At 45.8% G+C, this 16,670-nt stretch overlaps 1 protein-coding gene across 6 annotated transcripts in view; it reads left to right on the top strand.

The window, feature by feature from the left end:
- The first annotated feature begins 554 nt into the window (after positions 1-554).
- RAPGEF1 (Rap guanine nucleotide exchange factor 1) overlaps positions 555-16,670 on the top strand; it is an 86,402-nt gene continuing 70,286 nt past the window's right edge. For all 6 annotated transcript variants that reach the window (XM_071574267.1, XM_071574266.1, XM_071574265.1 and 3 more), the window contains exon 1: positions 555-710. In XM_071574267.1, coding sequence (XP_071430368.1) covers positions 686-710 — 25 coding nt within the window. In that variant the 5' untranslated portion in view covers positions 555-685. The remainder of the gene's footprint in view (positions 711-16,670) is intronic.

Below are 16,670 nucleotides of genomic sequence, written 5' to 3'. Positions count from 1 at the left end.
ATCATCAAGTCCAACCCTTGGTCCAACTCCAGTCCCTTTACCAGATCATGGCACTCAGTGCCACAGCCAAGCTCAGTTTAAAAACCTCCAGGGATGGGGAATCCACCCCCTCTCTGGGCAGCCCATTCCAATGCCTGAGGACTCTCTCTGCAAAGGATTTTTTTCTGCTCTCCAACTTCAGTTTCCCCTGGCAGAGCTTGAGCCCATCGTGCCCCCTTGTCCTATTGCTGAGTGCCTGGGAGAAGAGACCAACCCCCACCTGGCTAGAACTTCCCTTCAGGTAGTTCTAGACAGTGATGAGCTCACCTCATCCTGATTTCCCTCTCCGTAAATAAATTCTTCCCAACATCCAACCCAAACATTAACGCTGTGCCCTTTCTCCCCCGCTCCAGCCCCTTCCCTGCTCTGACACCCCGGGATTATTCCGGGCCGCGCGGCGGCGCCGCCCCTGCAGTTCTCTCGTTGGCCGCGGGGCGGCGCTGCGGGCGGGGCGGCGCTGCGGGCGGTGCGTGCGCGGAGCCCCTGCCCGCCCCTTCCCGTCGCGGCCCCGCGGAGCGGGCGGGGGGCGGGCGTTTGGAGCTGCTGCTCCGCCGGAGCCCCGCACCGCTCCGCACCGCGCCCGGCAGCCGCGGGAGCCGCCGGGGGGTGTGCCGCCGGGCCTCAGCGGCCGAGCGCCGGCTCCGACATGTCCGGCAAGATCGAGAAAGCAGGTGAGGAGGCGCCGGGGAGAGGCCCCGCGGGCGCGGCGGAGCAGCGCGGGGAGAACCGGCCGGGGCGGCCGCGCTCGCCGTCCGTCCCCGCGGGGCTGCGGGAGCTGCCGGGGCTGCGCGGGATGCCGCGGGCCTGGCGCGGCCCGGCGGGGCTGCGGGAGCCGGGCAGGGCCCCCATCCCCGCGGGGTTCCCCCCGGTGCTGTCGGGGCGGGCGGCGAGCGCGGCCCGGGCCGGGCCGGGATGGGGAGCGCGGGGGATGCTCTGCCCGTGTCCCCGGGGCTGCTGCTGGCGCTGCCCGGTCAGGCTTTGTGTCTGCTCCGCGTTTTCCTTTTTTCCTCCTGTTTGCTCTATTTTTCCCTGATTATTTTATTTTAATCCTTACGTTCCCGCACCGCTGCCGTCCTGCCCGTGCAGCCGAGCATCAGCGCAGTGCAGCGCTTTGGGGCCTACACGCCGTGATTGATGGCAACTTCTCCCAACTTTCCTCTCCTGGTGTTTGTGCAGGATAAGAAAAGACGGGTCCGTAGACAAATGTCAGAGGGGACTTGTTCATTTTTTCCTCTCCCTTGCAAAGCTCTCCCCTGTGTTTGGGGTGCCTGTGAGAGCCACGAGAGGCTGATCCCTCCTACTCTCACAGGGAAACGCTCCAGCACGGATCGTATTGTCTCTCTGTGCTTCTGGAGTCGTGCTCGGTTCTCAGTTGTCACTTTAGATGGTTTGAATGCCCATGTTTTCCTCCGTAGTGGGAGTAGTAAGTTTAAAAAGATTCAATTAGTGTTGTACAAATCAAGCAGTGAAGTTACGTGGTTTAATTATGTTGCGTTTAATTAGCAGAGAAAAATCAATGCTGTTTTGTATTTTTATTGTAAGGAATAGCTAGGCAGTTGCCTTTGGGGAAGGCAGGGCAGCAAAGTCGGGATGTGGGAAGCGCAGCCTTCAGGCTTTCCAGGACAGCAGCCACGGCTGGAGGAAAGATGGTTTCAAAGGAGAGGAATCGGCTCAGCGTGCTCTGGTTCTGATCACTCCACCCGCTTTGCTCTGGCTCCTGAGCTGCTCCGCCTGTGCCCAATGTGCTCTCCAGGGATGCGGGTTCTGGAGCGGCCCCGGGGGATGAGCTGCTCCCTGGCAGCCGCTTTGCCCTGGGGAACACAGGCATGTTTCCAGCTCTTCCCGCTGAGTTACTGTCTGACAAGTGTGCATCGAATCACGGGACAAATGTTGGTCCCGAAATATCACAGGTTAATCTGGTGCACGATCCCTGATGGAGCGCTTTGCTCTGTGGGTTTTTGCTCTGGGATTCTGGCTGTGCTTTTCCATGCTCGCTGTAATATCCCTGCATGTTACTCCACTGAGTAAGGAAGGTGTTAGCAGAGTACACAGACCTGGGGCCAGCTCTCTGGAGTAATTGCCACTTGTTTATGCTAGAGGTGAGTTTGGCTTGGGATGTAGTAACTGCAGACAGTAATTACAGACATGTAAATAAGTGATCACATTTTGTTTATTCATGTGCAGTAAATAACCCTGTGAGAATAGTAAATAGAACTCCACACTGGGGAGGCAGAGTGGAGAGTTCAAGCACAGGAAGATGGCTCTGTAGACACACACACAAACGCAGAGTGGTTCCATAAACAATAGAAGAGAAAGGCCAAAAATACCATATAAAATACCATGTAACAGCAATAAAATACCATATAAAATTCATATGCTGCACAACCTAGAGGTCAGACACACTGAGCTCCCACTGGAGAGCTCAAGGATCATGCAGGATCCATCTCCATGTCAGTGCTGGGAGCGTAGAGTTGGAAAATGCAGTGGGTGAAGCCTTGATGTGGAGGCATTCCTTGTAGTGGGTGTTTGTTGGAGTGATGATTTGCTGAACAAGAGAAACTGTAAATCTGGGAATGTGTCCTCTTTCAACTGCTTGTACTTTCATTCCTTTAAGAAGGATGTTACAAGAACTCCACTCCCAATATAAATGGGAGGAGAAGAGGCAGGGAGGGAGGGCTGGAAACCAGCTGTTCCTGTGCAGGAGCCTCTCCATTGCTGCTTCTGAGTGTTTGAACTTCTGATTGACACAAACAATTTGGTTAACAACGTCACCCAGTAAACACAGGCTGTAATACCACAGTCATTCTGGGGTGCTGTTTGTCAAAACGTGTACAGTAGCAGAACAAAGGATGTGGAATCGTGAAGCAACTGCTGTGAGGTCTGAGGTCTGTGTATTTGTGTACATTGGAATTTGTTTTTCTTGTGGGAACAGAAATTCATGCATAACACATTATGCTGTAAATAAAATAGGCTCCTGCCTGATCAGAAGCCGTGGTGACAAACTTTGGAGTGGGCTTGGCTTTGGTTTGGCTGGTGTGTCCATCTAGACAGGCTGCTGGGAGAAATGTGTTATCCTTACAGGGTTAGACCCCCAGAGATCCTGCATCCATCTGCTCCCTGGGTCCTGAACTGAAACACCTTGTTGGCACTCAATAAAAACCATAATAAATGATTAGAGAGAGCAGCTCCCATCCTGTCCATGAAGAAAGGGCAGACAAGGCTCCCTCTGGAGCCTCTCAGTGCTGCTGTTTAATCAACAGAAGAGTCACTGTAGAGCAATTCAGAGCTCTGCTTTGGAGTGAAGGGCAGCCATCTGGTAACACAGAATAAAACGGTGTGTTTTGGTTTAACAAGTGTTAGAGCCCCTGTTTTGTTAAGCTCCAGCCAGGAGACTTCTAAACACTTTTCCAAAGCAGAACCCCTGTTGACTTGAAGAGAAGGAATGGCTGTTGGCTTTTCTTCACTCTGGAACTGTGACTTTTTGTCTTCACTTGCAGAAAATATTTGCTCTCACCCTTTTGATGTGAAATCCAAAATAGAGATGCCAAGAAAGAGCAGAGAAGGTCACAGATTCTGCTGGGGTTTCCTGTTACCATGGCAATGCATGAATTCCTGTATTTATTTACCTGATGGATTACGTGCTCCAGGGAATTGAACTATTCTGCATCATTCAGGGAGGATAAGGGAGCAGTTGGACATCATCAGGTCTGAACCTAAAGCTCTTCATGAAGCAAGTCCATTCAAAAATGCCCTTTATTAAAACCAAAGAAGATACCAGTTCCATACTTTGAAGGTTTATTCTACTTGGATGTTTCAGTCTTGATCTTGTCACTTCATATCCCTTATGTTTTCCTATCCCTTCTAAACTTGCTTTTCCAGCAGCTGCTAAAGGTTGTCTGAAATAACTGGTTTGAGTCTTGGCTACCTGGAGTGCAGACAGTCACCTCTATTCTGCTCAGGGCTCAACTGGATGTTTTTATTCCCAGCAGACCAGAAATGCTATTGGCTTCACCTTTTACTCATAAACACTTGCCTGATAAGCAAATTTATCTCAAATTCTCATCCTTTAGTATTGGTAGGATGAACATCACGGGCAGTCCCAGGAGAACTCTTTTCTTAAGGAAAGTGGCAAAAATAGCAGACACAATTCAGGAGGTCAGATCATTCCCATCTTTATAGGAACTTAATGCTTATCCAGAGTCCTCCAGTTTATGTGACTGAATTGTGTGTCTGCAAATATTTTTGTATTAACATGAAGTTTCCCAGGGATCTTGTTTCTGTGTGGGTTACATTTTGAACTGTCATTGTCTCTTGGATCATTCTGTGGAAATCAGCCTGCACAGTTGTTACACCTGTACAGTTTTCTGCAGTTCCTCTCTGTCTGCCACGCTCAGGTGAGTTTCCAGGCAGAGCTCTGTGTGTGTTCACCTGCACTGTGTTCCTCGATGTAACTGAGGGCTTTCAGTTTTGCAGTTGACCAGTTTAAGTGCTGCTCAAACAAAGTAAAAAAATACTTAATTTCTTGTCTTGTAATCTGAGAATTAAACCCTTCTAAAGGCTCACCTCACAACCCTAAAGACAATTCAGTTCCAATTCTTCCTTACTCAGGAAGAATTCCTTACCTTTCACCACCTCTTTTTCCTCCCAAAGTGACATCCCACGTGTGTTTTGTTGTAACTTGTTCAAACAGCATCATCAATTTAACCTAGTTTTGTGTAATGGCAAAATACAGGTACAAGATGATCATTGCTTAGGGGTTTTTTTCCCTACAAAAATGGCACAGAGAGCAGAATTTGGCATCTTTTATGAGCCATCCTAGGCCTGACAGGTGTTGTGGTGCACTGATGTTCCTCAAAGTGTAGGCTGTGGGATAACTGCTGCAGGACTGGGATGGTCAGAGCAGTTGTAAGAGGGAAGTGGGCAAGGACTGGAGAGGAAAAGAGACAGCTGAAGGCTACAGGAATGTGAAGCAGCTGGGTTGTGCCTTAGTCAGTGAAAAAGCAGAAACTGGAAACAATTGCTAAATTTATTTTCAGTGCAAGCAATCGTTTTCCTTGAACCACAACGACTAAATATATCTCTTGGTGTGATTTTTATGTGGTGGTAACTCTTACTGCCTCTTGGTAACCTCCTGGTGAGCAGGGAGGAGTGCAAGTTCACTGTCAAGCCAAGATTGTGACACAAATATCCCTCTTTTAGGGCTGTTGATCACCTGCAGCAAACATTTCCTGTCTGTAAGGGATCCATAGGCTGCCAGCATGGCTTTGTATTGCCTGAGTGGAAGAAACCAGAGTGTTTGTTTCTAAGGAAAGGAGTCAAACTGTAACTCCCTTTTCAGGTTTCCTTGGGGCTTTATTCATTTTTCTGGAAGTTTTGAACTGCAGTTGGTACTTCAGCTGGTTCTGGTGACTCTGTTGTAGGTGCAGACAGACTCTGATGCTGCATATAAAATGGTGGTGTATATAAAAAAAAGATACATTAAGACCTTATTTCTTCCAGAGTCAAAATCCTGTGGGTAGAATTGGCAGGATGAGCTTTGCTCTTGACTTACAAATCCTTTGGAAGGAGAGCATTTAGTTCAGAATCTTACAGCATCTGAGCTGCAGGTGGAGGAATGTGAAGAGTTAACTTTCCAGACTTTATTTCAGAGAAGCTGGAGGGGTGTTATACCTTCCTTGGTGGAGGCATTTATGGCTAATCAGATTTAATTCAATCAGTCATTATGTGTATTACAGGTAGGGCTCAGTTGGGAGGTGAAGGCTGGAATTGTTTGTTACTGCAGCACCAGGTTTGGAAGGTCCATATACCTGGGCAGAGGCAAAATGATCAAGAGCATCTCCTGTCTTTGTGCCAGATAAAACTCCACAAACTATGTCATATATTAAAAATAACAAATTACATGTCAGAACTACAGGTAAGATGATTTAATAGCCTCCTTCCCCTCTCCCCCTCCTCACCACACCCATCTTTTTTTGCATAGTTTGGATACATGTAGTAGATATAACTTGTCCTGTTTTCCAAGGCATATCATCCCAACATTTTTCTGCTGAAACGAGAGATTTGGGGTCCTTTGCTGGTTTGCAGAGCTGTTGACCTCTGTGTAACGTTGCTGAGCATGAAATGAATCTTTCCAGCTTGTATTCTGCCTGTAGAGACTTCACATTATTTGAAGAAGAGTCCTGTGCATGGAGAGGGATCCTCTCCATGAAATGAATCCTTCCAGCTTGTATTCTGCCTGTAGAGACTTCACATTATTTGAAGAGGAGTCCTGTGCATGGAGAGGGATCCTCCAGCTTCTCTGATTTGTGACAGAAGCTTTTTGTCTCTGAAAACAATTGAAAATTTATTGTGCTGTGCGTGCCTGAATATTTGGGAAATTCTGCTTTGGTGTTACATCTTTTTGCTTTATTAGCAAAATATGGGATTCAGGCAGTGTCATGAAGCAGAATGAAAGGAATATTAAAATCACAAAGCTACTGCAAGGATATTGGCTTCATCATGTGGCAGTTTTGTCTGGATAACCTAAGTTTGGTCCTCAGTTGAGAGATACTTTAGAACACAACAGGATGCAGGAGTGGTAATGGAGAACAGCGTGTTGTTCTCGGGGCTTTACTAGGGATTAAAGGAAAAGGGAGAGCAGGTTGAAAGAAAACCAGATTTAATCTCCTCTGCAAGTTTGAATTTGCAGCCCCGGAACTCCAAGGTGTTTAAAAAGGTGGCCAGAGAGGGGGGAAAAAGGGACATCACAAATGGAGATCACAAAATCCCAGACTATTCTGAGCTGGAAGGGACCCACAAGGATCATCGAGTCCAACTCTCAAGTCAATGGCCCACACAGGGGATTGAACCCATGACCTTGGCATTACTGCAACCAAGTTTTAACCAACTGAGCCAGTCTCAGGCTGTGTTGATGGAATGACTGGAAAGACCAGAAGAGAAGTGAGAGGATGCCCAACCCAGTGAGAACAGGAGAGGAGGGAGCAGTGGGTGAGTCGCGTGCGAGGAGAGCAGGGGGGGAAATGGGCAAGGAGGACGTTCCCAGTGGCTTTCACAGGAGTCTGTTCCAAAGCACAGAGACAGGAGATGGATTTCAGCAATCCGGAAAAGCTGCAGGAATCCTGCAGGTTGGGACGTGCTGCCAGAGGAATGTTGTGCAGTTGTGCTGTTCGTGTTACTGCAGCCTGACAGATCACAGCTCTATTCCCTGACCTGCAGCATCCACTCTTAAAAATACATCTCTGATCTCTTCCTATGGTGTGTGACAGAGCACTGACAGAGCAGACAGGTTCATCTCAGAGAGACAAATGGTGTCCCCACGTGTTCTGTGATGGATCAGATTATTGATCTGGTTTTATTTGGGTTGCCTGTTTCAGAGCAAGCTCTTCAGCTTTGAAACAGTCTCTTCATGTTAAATCTGTTTGCTGTTTTCGTTGCTACCAGAGCTTACCTTCTGTGGAGTTTGTAGAATAATGCTTTCCTGTTGAGACCAAGGGAGAAGGGAATAGGAACAAGAAAAAGAGGGTCTGTATCAGAATGTTCACTTGGTGTTGTGGGAGATGATATTCACAGTATTTGGGAGAATTGGTTCCCCTACACTTGCTTTCCCTTTTGTCATATTTAGGAAAGTAAATATTTGAGAATTGACAAGAGCTGTATTCTAAGCCCAGCATTTTGTTTTCATGTTCTTTTCATTTTTTTGGTTCTCATACCAGTTAGGTGGTCAGTTGAGCAGGGGTGCACTGAAGAAGAGATTTCATAATTATAGGGCTGAGGCTCTTTGAATTAAGCAAGCTCAGATTTTGCATTTTCTTACTTTACTGAGTGTTGGTCTCTGCTTCATTGGGTGCAGCTTTTTCGGTGCCATGAAAATCCTGTGCATTTTGGGATGTAACTTGACATCTTGGTGTGGCCATCAGTGCCTCCAGTGAACTCCCAATTGATTATTCTGCCCAGGGAGGAAGGTTAAAGCTGCACTCTCATGCTCTTGTTCTTTCTCTCTCAAGGCTTCATGGGGGGATGCCCTTTGTTGAGTACTGAACATATTCACTGAACCAGTCCCATTTATATTCTAAGCAAGATCTTTAATTTCATCCCTCACATGTAAAACAATCTTGGGTATTGAAAGAAAATAGATGAGAATTTTCCTTCTTAGGCTTTCTGAAAAGAAAGGGAAAAGTCAGTAGAGGCTAAAATCAAAGAACAGTTACTCATGGCTGGTAGAGTTGGACTAAGCAGATCTGCAGCTTGGTTGGTTGATTAAACCTTGATAGAATTTTATTAAGAGACTGGCTATGTAGTTCTGTATCTGTTCAATGTAGTTTGCAGGGAGTCTTGAAAATAATTAAAATGGGAGTGTGTTCCCAGTGTACAGCAGGGACTGTTTTACCCCTTACCTTGTGGTGGGTTTGTGTCCCTACTGCCCAAGAGGTGGTAAAACAGCCTCAGGAATTCATTCCATATTTAGAAAGTTTCCTTTGCAAACCACATAATAAAGGGCATCCAGGGTGATCAATAGTTGAGTTCTGGTTGTGTAGTACATTCCAATCAATTCTGGAGAGCAGCATTCAGTGAATCCATCTGCTTTGGTTAGCAGGACAGTGCTGTTTAAAACAGCTTTCTGTGGGTGTTACATTCTTTCAGTTTGTTCTAACTACATTAACTTGATCAATCTGAGTATTAAATTGTGAGTAGTTCCCTTCTGCTTTTTGCTTAACAGTGTGGCCTTGCATTTCCCTGTTGGGAGTGCTGTGTCCTGCACCTTTCATACACAAGAAAACCAAGCATCCCTCTTTGGTTATATTCTATCCATCTTCATTTTTAAGTGTATATTTTCTGCTTTTCTTGCTAGGAGAAGCTTTAAACTGAATTATATACAAGAGCAATAAGTCTGAGGAGCAAGGGAGGTCTGCCAGCAGGTTAAGTTGGAGCTTATCTATGAATTTACAGGGATTTGCAGAAAATGTAGAGCATTGGTTTATGCAGCAGGAGGTTTGTCTGTATAAATAGCCTTGCAAAGGTCACACGAAATCAGATGTTAAGGCTGAGGCCAGATTTTTTGACAGAGCATGGCACAAGCAGTGCAGGGGTTGAGTTTAACTTCTACTCTTGGAGTTACTTCTCCAGGACTATGGGGGAGAAATTTTCAGTACCCAAAACCATCGTGCATTGAACAGTCACATGGCTTTAAAAAACCTGTAACTGTGTATCTTTATGAGCAATACCTAGAACAGAACTGACAGACACTGAGGTGGAGAGTTTCTCTGCTTTCAGCTTAGTTTTGCTGGTTCTTTTGTCACTGGAAACGGTGGCATTTCTGTCCCCTGCTCTGTTGTTGCTTACAGGGGAAATGCTTCAGAATGCTGTAGAACCACCCTGTTAAAATGATCCAGTGAATTTAAGGAATGGTATTTAAAATACATTGTTTCCCATGAGCTGGCGCTCTCAGCTATGGCCAATTCTGTGATACTCAGGTGGACAATATCCCTTTAAAGAAGAACCACTGAGTTCTGAGGTGTAACTCGGTGCATCCCTCAGAGATGAGCTTGCTCTTTGTACTGCTCCTATTTAATCTGTAGCGTCCTTTAATAAAGCAGAAGTGATAACTTATCCATCTGTTGTAACTCTTGGACTTACTGACGAGTTTCAGTCAAACTTTGCAGAGGAATGGATATTAAAATTTCCTTAAATACCTGCACTCTTTCTGAAGAAGAATGAGAAAATCAGAGGGGCTGCAAACACTGCCTTAATTTGGGCTAAAGGGAAAATGTAGCTGTCCCCTACTCTGTTTGGCAAAGCTGACTTGAATCCTCTGAAAAAAAACTCTGTGTCTCTTCTGGGGCCAGTTCAGAGGAGCCAGTCAGGGACTGTGAAGGGTGGGTTTCTGCTAAATGCCTGGTAAAAATGACAAGGCAAACAAACTCTTAAGCCAGGCCAAGAGAGAATTTGGTTCCTGTTACTGTCTGTGCCTATTTCCAGGTAGTCTTTAAACAAAGACAGTTTTGTTCCTGTCTGTTTTCGGTGAGAGCACTTGGATAAATTCCTTAAATATGCACTGGCAGCTCTCACTCTTAGATTTTATCCTGAATTCATTAACTTGGTTCATTAGCCCTCAAATGTGAGATGTCCCTTTCACAGTAACACTCCTGGGGCTCCCTGGGGACATCAGGTGTACTGCAGGTGACACACAGGAGAACCTCTCTGTGCTTCCATCTGGCTGGAAGCCTGGCAAGTGCCGAGCTCCAAGGGATCCAAACCCTCTTTTGACCAGGCATTGCTGTAACCCATGTCTTGCCTGGGATTCTTGGGATCATTGTGGCTTCTTACTGTGCATGTAAGGAAAAAAACACTTCTCTGGCAGTTGACCACAATTATCTGTGTTCAGAGTTACCACCCAAATGTGTATTTTTACCTGTGTTGTTCTGGCTGAAGTCAGCATGGTAGAGAAGGGGAAATGAGGGAAGCACATGAGGGTGAGAGTCTCTGGCAACAAGGTGTGTAAGAGTGTTAGCAACAACAAAAACGATGCCAGAAGGTTGTTGTTGTTTGCTTATGTCATTGTTTTGAGACTTCTCAAGTTCTGTAAGTACTTAGGACTGGTATAAATATTAGTATCAAAGGTTAGAGCCATTGGTCATCCATTGTTCTGTTGGAGCTCCAATGGAAGTATATGAAAAATATTCCATCAGCTGGAGCCATAACTGATGCTGAAATCAGTCCCAGTTGGCTTGGCTGTTGATGCAGGTCCCGATCCATATCTGGCATCCAAAGCTGATAACTCATTCAAACCATCAATCTCAGCCATGTCACCATAGGAGTGATTTGTCCTATGAGAAGACTCAGATTTTTCACTGAGAGTGGTCAGGCATTGGAAGAAGTTGCCCAGGGAGGTGGTGGAGTCGCTGTCTGTGGAGGTTTCAAGAGGAGTCTGGATGTGGCACTTGGGGACGTGATTTAGGCCTGATTATGGTGGGTCAGTGGTTGGACCAGGTGATCTTGAAGTTCTCTCCCATCCTTGGTGATGCTCAGAGCTAACAGGCTGTGAATTATATTAGTAGTGTTATTTGGTTTTATCATTTAATTCTTCTGGGATGAGATAATTCACATCTAAAAGCTTTGGCAACACAGTATACTAAGTTTCAAATATTATCATAATGGAAAAAATCATGCTAGAAATATTAGTACTCAGTTGTATACATTTAATGACATTGTTATTCAAAGCTTTTATATCCAAAACAGTAACAGTGGTTTGTGTTGGTGCTGCAAACTATGATCTTAACTTTTCAGATGATAACAAAAGACAAAAACTGGCTTCTCCTGCAATCCTGTGCCCTTGAAGGAATCACTTAGTTAAATTCCTTAATATTTTTGCAGCTGTGGCTGTGGTTTATTAACTGATGCTGCCTTGAAGAACAGCCTGTGTCTGCAGCAAAGTTTTTCATTACTCATCTGTCAATACTTTCAGAGTAAAACAAATGGGTCTGGGTAGAGATTTTTACTGCAAATGGTTTCTTTTCCTCCAGCTCTGCCATTTCACCCAAGGAGAGAGTAGAGAACACTTTTCATACAGTGCATGTTGTGCTGTATTGGATAGGAAGGTCTGGCCTGCTTTGTCTGTCAGGATTATTTTAAGCTATGATGTTTAGATAATATTAAATGAACTGAGGGAATTAAAAACATCTCCCTTGCACAGCTGTAAAATGCCCTTTGTCCTGATTCGTACCAGCTGAAGAATCTCCAGAATTTCTCCTTTGCAGTTGGTAAAATATGATTTTTGGCCAGTTCAACCATTCATTTGCCAGGAGAGAAATCCAGGTGAGTCTGGTTTGATTTTGTTTTAACATAGCTCTCAAAATTGAGAATTAGATAAACCAAATTATTATGGTGCTGCATTTACTGATGCAAACTGCAAGTTTTGCAGTAATTGCCTCGGCCTCTGGGTGAGATGCAGGAGGCAGCTCATCTGCCTGGATTTTTGGGGGTTTTTTTGCATGATAATTGCAGGTGAAGGGCACATCTCATTTTGAAGGCCCTACAGGACAGGGATGTCGCTCTGGGAGGTGGAGATGGACATGAATTTTATTCTGGTAGATGGCACAGGCAGTGAGTGGAAGGGGTTGGAGGACCTGCTCTCACAGGCTTGAGCAGTGGTTATGAAATGCTTTGGTGTCACAGGGCAGAGCTGCAGCAAAAGGATGAACTATAATAAGGAGGGGAGAAGCAGAACGCAGGGATCTGACTCACCTGACCACATGGTGCTCTAGAGTTTCACACTTGACTGTGACAAATACTGAAAGGAATAGCAGCTGGGCTGGTGAGGGACTGTGCTGGGGAGCCAAAGGGCTGTGCTGACCTCTGCTATTTTGGGGGACACACTGCAGTCCTTGCCTCCTTTTCCTGTTGTGCAGTCTGGTTTTGCTTACTTTTTATCCTGCTTCAGAAAATCCTGGGGGTGCAGAACCTCCCACAGCACTTCCCTGTGCCTGAAGGTGTAAAGAACTAAGGCCCAGCCCAAGGAAAAGTGACTCATAACTTGGAGCCTCACTTTGTGCCTCTCTCTCTACCTTGGCACATGATGTGTTGGCTGGTAAATCCATGCCAGTTTCCTTAGCCCATGAAGCTGCCATCAGATTATTTTAGAGTCTGTCCTGTGGGGGTTGTTCTGAGAGTGGAAGGAACCAAAACCTTTGCCAGATTGAGCTCTTGACCAGCTGCAAGCATGAGGACCCAGTTGGGAGATAAAAACTGCTTAGTGGATAATTCCCCTGGGATGAATAATCTCGGCCTTAAAAGATGAATTGCAGGTGGTTTGGATGAGAGAGGGGTTGGGTTTAAAATGTCATTCTTTCAGTAACCTGAATCTGCTGACCTCAGGTGACACTGAAGGGATCATTTAAGCCAAGTAAGAACGGGAGGAGAGGCTCTCCCTGGTGTGCAGCCAGTGCTTCCTGCATTGCTCCGACACCAAGCCCCTGGTGTTCTGTTTACCTGGTTGTTTGAAAGGTCTTCCTCTCCACAAGGTCAAGGAAAGCTTCCAAAATACCAAGGAGAGCCGTTGTAAACCCCCTCCAGTGAGAAGGATTAGTGTCTGACATGACTTTTTGAACTGTTCTCAGAGTGGTTACACCTTTGCTGATCTTTCACCTTTGCAAAGGTAACACTGCATGTGTGTTTGCCTGCCTTTGACTGGAAAGCCTGCAGAAAACAAAACTGAAACCTAAAACCAGGTCAAGGACTATATGAGCAACCTGTGTCGATAGAGACCATCATTTTGTGTATCTGTGCAGCTTATCAAATTACTCCAGCAAGACTCTCCCTACAAATGCTTTTCTGTTTTGTCTGTTGACTCATCCATCTCAACACTCACAGTAACGTTTCAGAGCTGTCTTATAAAGCCTGTGATTGAAACAAGGCTGTTCTCGGGCTGGTTCATCAACAGATGCAATTAATACAATGATGTTTGTTTTGACACCCTGGCTCACTGGCAGCATTGTAAGCAGCATTGCTGCACTCCACTGTGGTTGAGGACTCAGTGTGCAGGCAGATCACTCAATATTTGTATTCAGCTTAAAGTCAACACTGAAAGAGTTTCAGACCTCTCCTGAGCTGGCACACTCCCTGGCACTACAAGTGATGTTAACAAAAGGGTAAATCATAATCTGCAGTACTTCTAATTTATTTACAGTTTTATAAAATTTCATGCCGCTGGAGAGCACCAGAAGTGTAAAAGGAAAGCTCAGAGGGATTTTCTGCTTGTGCCAGTCTGGGAAGGTGGTGAAGGAAATATGATTTGGGCTCAGATATTTATTCTTTTAGTAGAACAATGTCAGTCCCAGACCAGTGCTTCTCAGATGTGTTTTACCCTGGGAACTTGTATAAAACGTCTTCCTTTTCAGCTATTTCAGTTTTAGCTGTATGGAGGGTGTAACCATTGTTTAAGGGAGTGTCTGTGGCATGGAGCCAGCTGATATCTCAACCCTATCATGAATTGTTATAAAGAGAGTATGATTTTCTGTACTGAGATATATTGATGACTGTTTTTCAGGGCAGGAAGTACCTGCTGACTCCAGCAGTTGCCAGAGCAGCTGTTCATTATGAGTAAGCCATAAGAAAAGTCTTGTGAAAGCCTTAATATCAGTAGGAAGCAGCACAGGCTTAAATGATCAGTACCAAAGTCTAGTTGAGCTTTATCAAGAACTGCTTTCGTATTTTCATTTGCTCAGAATTTTGTATTGGGAAAAACATTCTGGTTCTTGGAGTATCAAAGTCTGCAGGATAGTTTACAGAGAGGTATTTAACTTCAGGCTAGCTAATATTTGTAAAGGCTTGTCTGGACACTCCCCAGGCTCTTGCTCCAGGGTACAGATTTAATTGATTTATTCTGTGTTGAGTTAGTGTGGCAGTTTCTGTTTCTGTAAATTGGCATCTCCACTGGATCAGTGGCTTTGAGCATTCCCAAGCACTCCTGCTGCTTAGAATGGGTTTCTACCAAGACCTGTATTAGGCAGGGCATACCCTGGAAATGCAGTCACCTCCCTGTCCTGAGCTTCCTAAGGAGCAAGTAGGGACTTTTTTGTTATAGTTTATCTCTGTTTGTAATCACAGAGCTGACTTCTGATGAAATGATATATAGATTTTCTTAGCTTTCCACCAAAATGTTTGCTTTGAATTAATGGACATGAAGTCCAGTCATTTCCCCTCCAGCTGCCCTGTCAACATGAGTGAACCTGTGTCACAGCTCAGCTTTTGAGATACTTCCAGCCCAAGTGCAGTTACTTCCCATGTTCTACATTTGAGCTCTGGGCTTGCATTGCTTTCTGGTTTGTACTGTTCCTTGTTGTCTTTGCTACCAGGATATGATTTCTTCTTTGTCACCTCTCACTGCCCTTTGTTTCTCTTACTCTGCAGGTCTTCTGGTTGCTTATAGTGCCTCCTGCCTCTGTCACAAGGTTTTGACTCAGCAGGGTTGTCCTGAGATGTAAGGGATGTGCCAGCAGGTAGTGGAATGTGTGTCACAGCAGAGGAACATCCATGCACATCTCAGTTCTGGAAAGATCTTGAGGGGCTGGAGCTTGGCCAGAGAAGAGCAAAGAGGCTGGAGAAGGGACTGGAGCACAAGTGCTGTGGGGAGAGGCTGAGGGAGCTGGGGGTGTTCAGCCTGGAGAAGAGGAGGCTCAGAGGTGACCTCAGCACTGTCTGGAACTCCCTGAAGGGAAGTTCTGGCCAGGTGGGGGTTGGTCTCTTCTCCCAGGCACTCAGCAATAGGACAAGGGGGCACGATGGGCTCAAGCTCTGCCAGGGGAGGTTTGGGTTGGATATCAGAAAAAATTCTTTGCAGAGAGAGTGCTCAGGCATTGGAATGGGCTGTCCAGAGAGGGGGTGGATTCCCCATCCCTGGAGGTTTTTAACCTGAGCTTGGCCGTGGCCCTGAGTGCCATGATCTGGTAAAGGGACTGGAGTTGGACCAAGGGTTGGACTTGATGATCTCGGAGGTCTTTTCCAACCCAATCCATTCTATGATCTTACACAAGCAGCAGAGCTCCTCTTGTTGCTGACTGTGGTTCTGGGGTCGTGGCTCATGCGCGTGGCAGCAAAAGGAAATATGGGATGTTCTGACTCATTTTGAGAAAAAGATTCCATTTTCCTTGAGGCAATAATATCACGACTCAAAAATGGAAAATGTGTAATGCTAACTGTTCATCTAGAGCTTTACATTTTTGGAGCATTGTACAAACATTTCTTCTGTCCTGACTTCACGATGGGTGGTGGTGGAATGTGCTGCTTGTGAGGTGAGAACAGTGAGCACAACTTCTTCCCTCCTTCCATTCACTGGTCTGGTTTAACTTTGGTCAGATGATCTCTACTTCTCCCTACACTTCTGTGGGCTTTTCAGTGATTGCTGGAGCTGTGAGCCCTGTGAGTGGGTTGTTCTTGTTTTTAAAGATCCCATTAGGTAGTGAGAGTGGCAGTAATGCTGTGTGGTGGTGACATCTCTCCATGTGGGCAGATGCAGGTGGTGTTGTGTGCACAGACCATGCCACCTAGAGGAGCAGAGCGGGCTGGCAAGGCTGTGGCCATGGTTTGCTGGCCAAATTTCAGGGGCTGTGCACATGGCAGTGTTGAGACCTTCTCCAAGCAGTGCCCTCTGTGGCTTTTCCTCCGCATCCTTCATGAAGTCAAGTGTGACAAGATCCATCAACTCATCTCAACAAACATTTCTCAACTTTTGACATGGGACTACTGTTCATGATTTAGCCTCCTGGTTATGTTGATCCTAATCTTTCCCAGAGGCTCAACAACCTGAAATTAAGTTGTGGATCTCACCACATATTCTTCGGGAATTAGGGTGAAGAATCTGGTGCAAGGTATGATTTGATGGGATAACACCCTCCAAGCTCTGTGCTTTTTTTGGCTTGTGTGTTGCAATTTCTTTTGTGGGAGACTATTAAATTTCCCAGAAGATTATCCTAATTTCCAGAGTCTCGAAGTCTGAATTGTAATTAAGCACTTAATTTGATGAGGGTTTTTAGATGTCTTGCTAGTCTACTGGCAGCTTGGGGAAATGCTTCCATCCTCAGCCCAGCTTCCCTTGCCTGGGTTCAAGCTCAGAAAACTGGGGTATATTTAGAACTGGC

The sequence above is a fragment of the Pithys albifrons genome, chromosome 20 (assembly GCF_047495875.1).
Source record: "Pithys albifrons albifrons isolate INPA30051 chromosome 20, PitAlb_v1, whole genome shotgun sequence".
In the NCBI taxonomy this organism is placed as follows: domain Eukaryota; kingdom Metazoa; phylum Chordata; class Aves; order Passeriformes; family Thamnophilidae; genus Pithys; species Pithys albifrons.
Note: the sequence above shows the minus strand (reverse complement) of the source record. Positions and strands in the feature narration are given on the sequence as shown.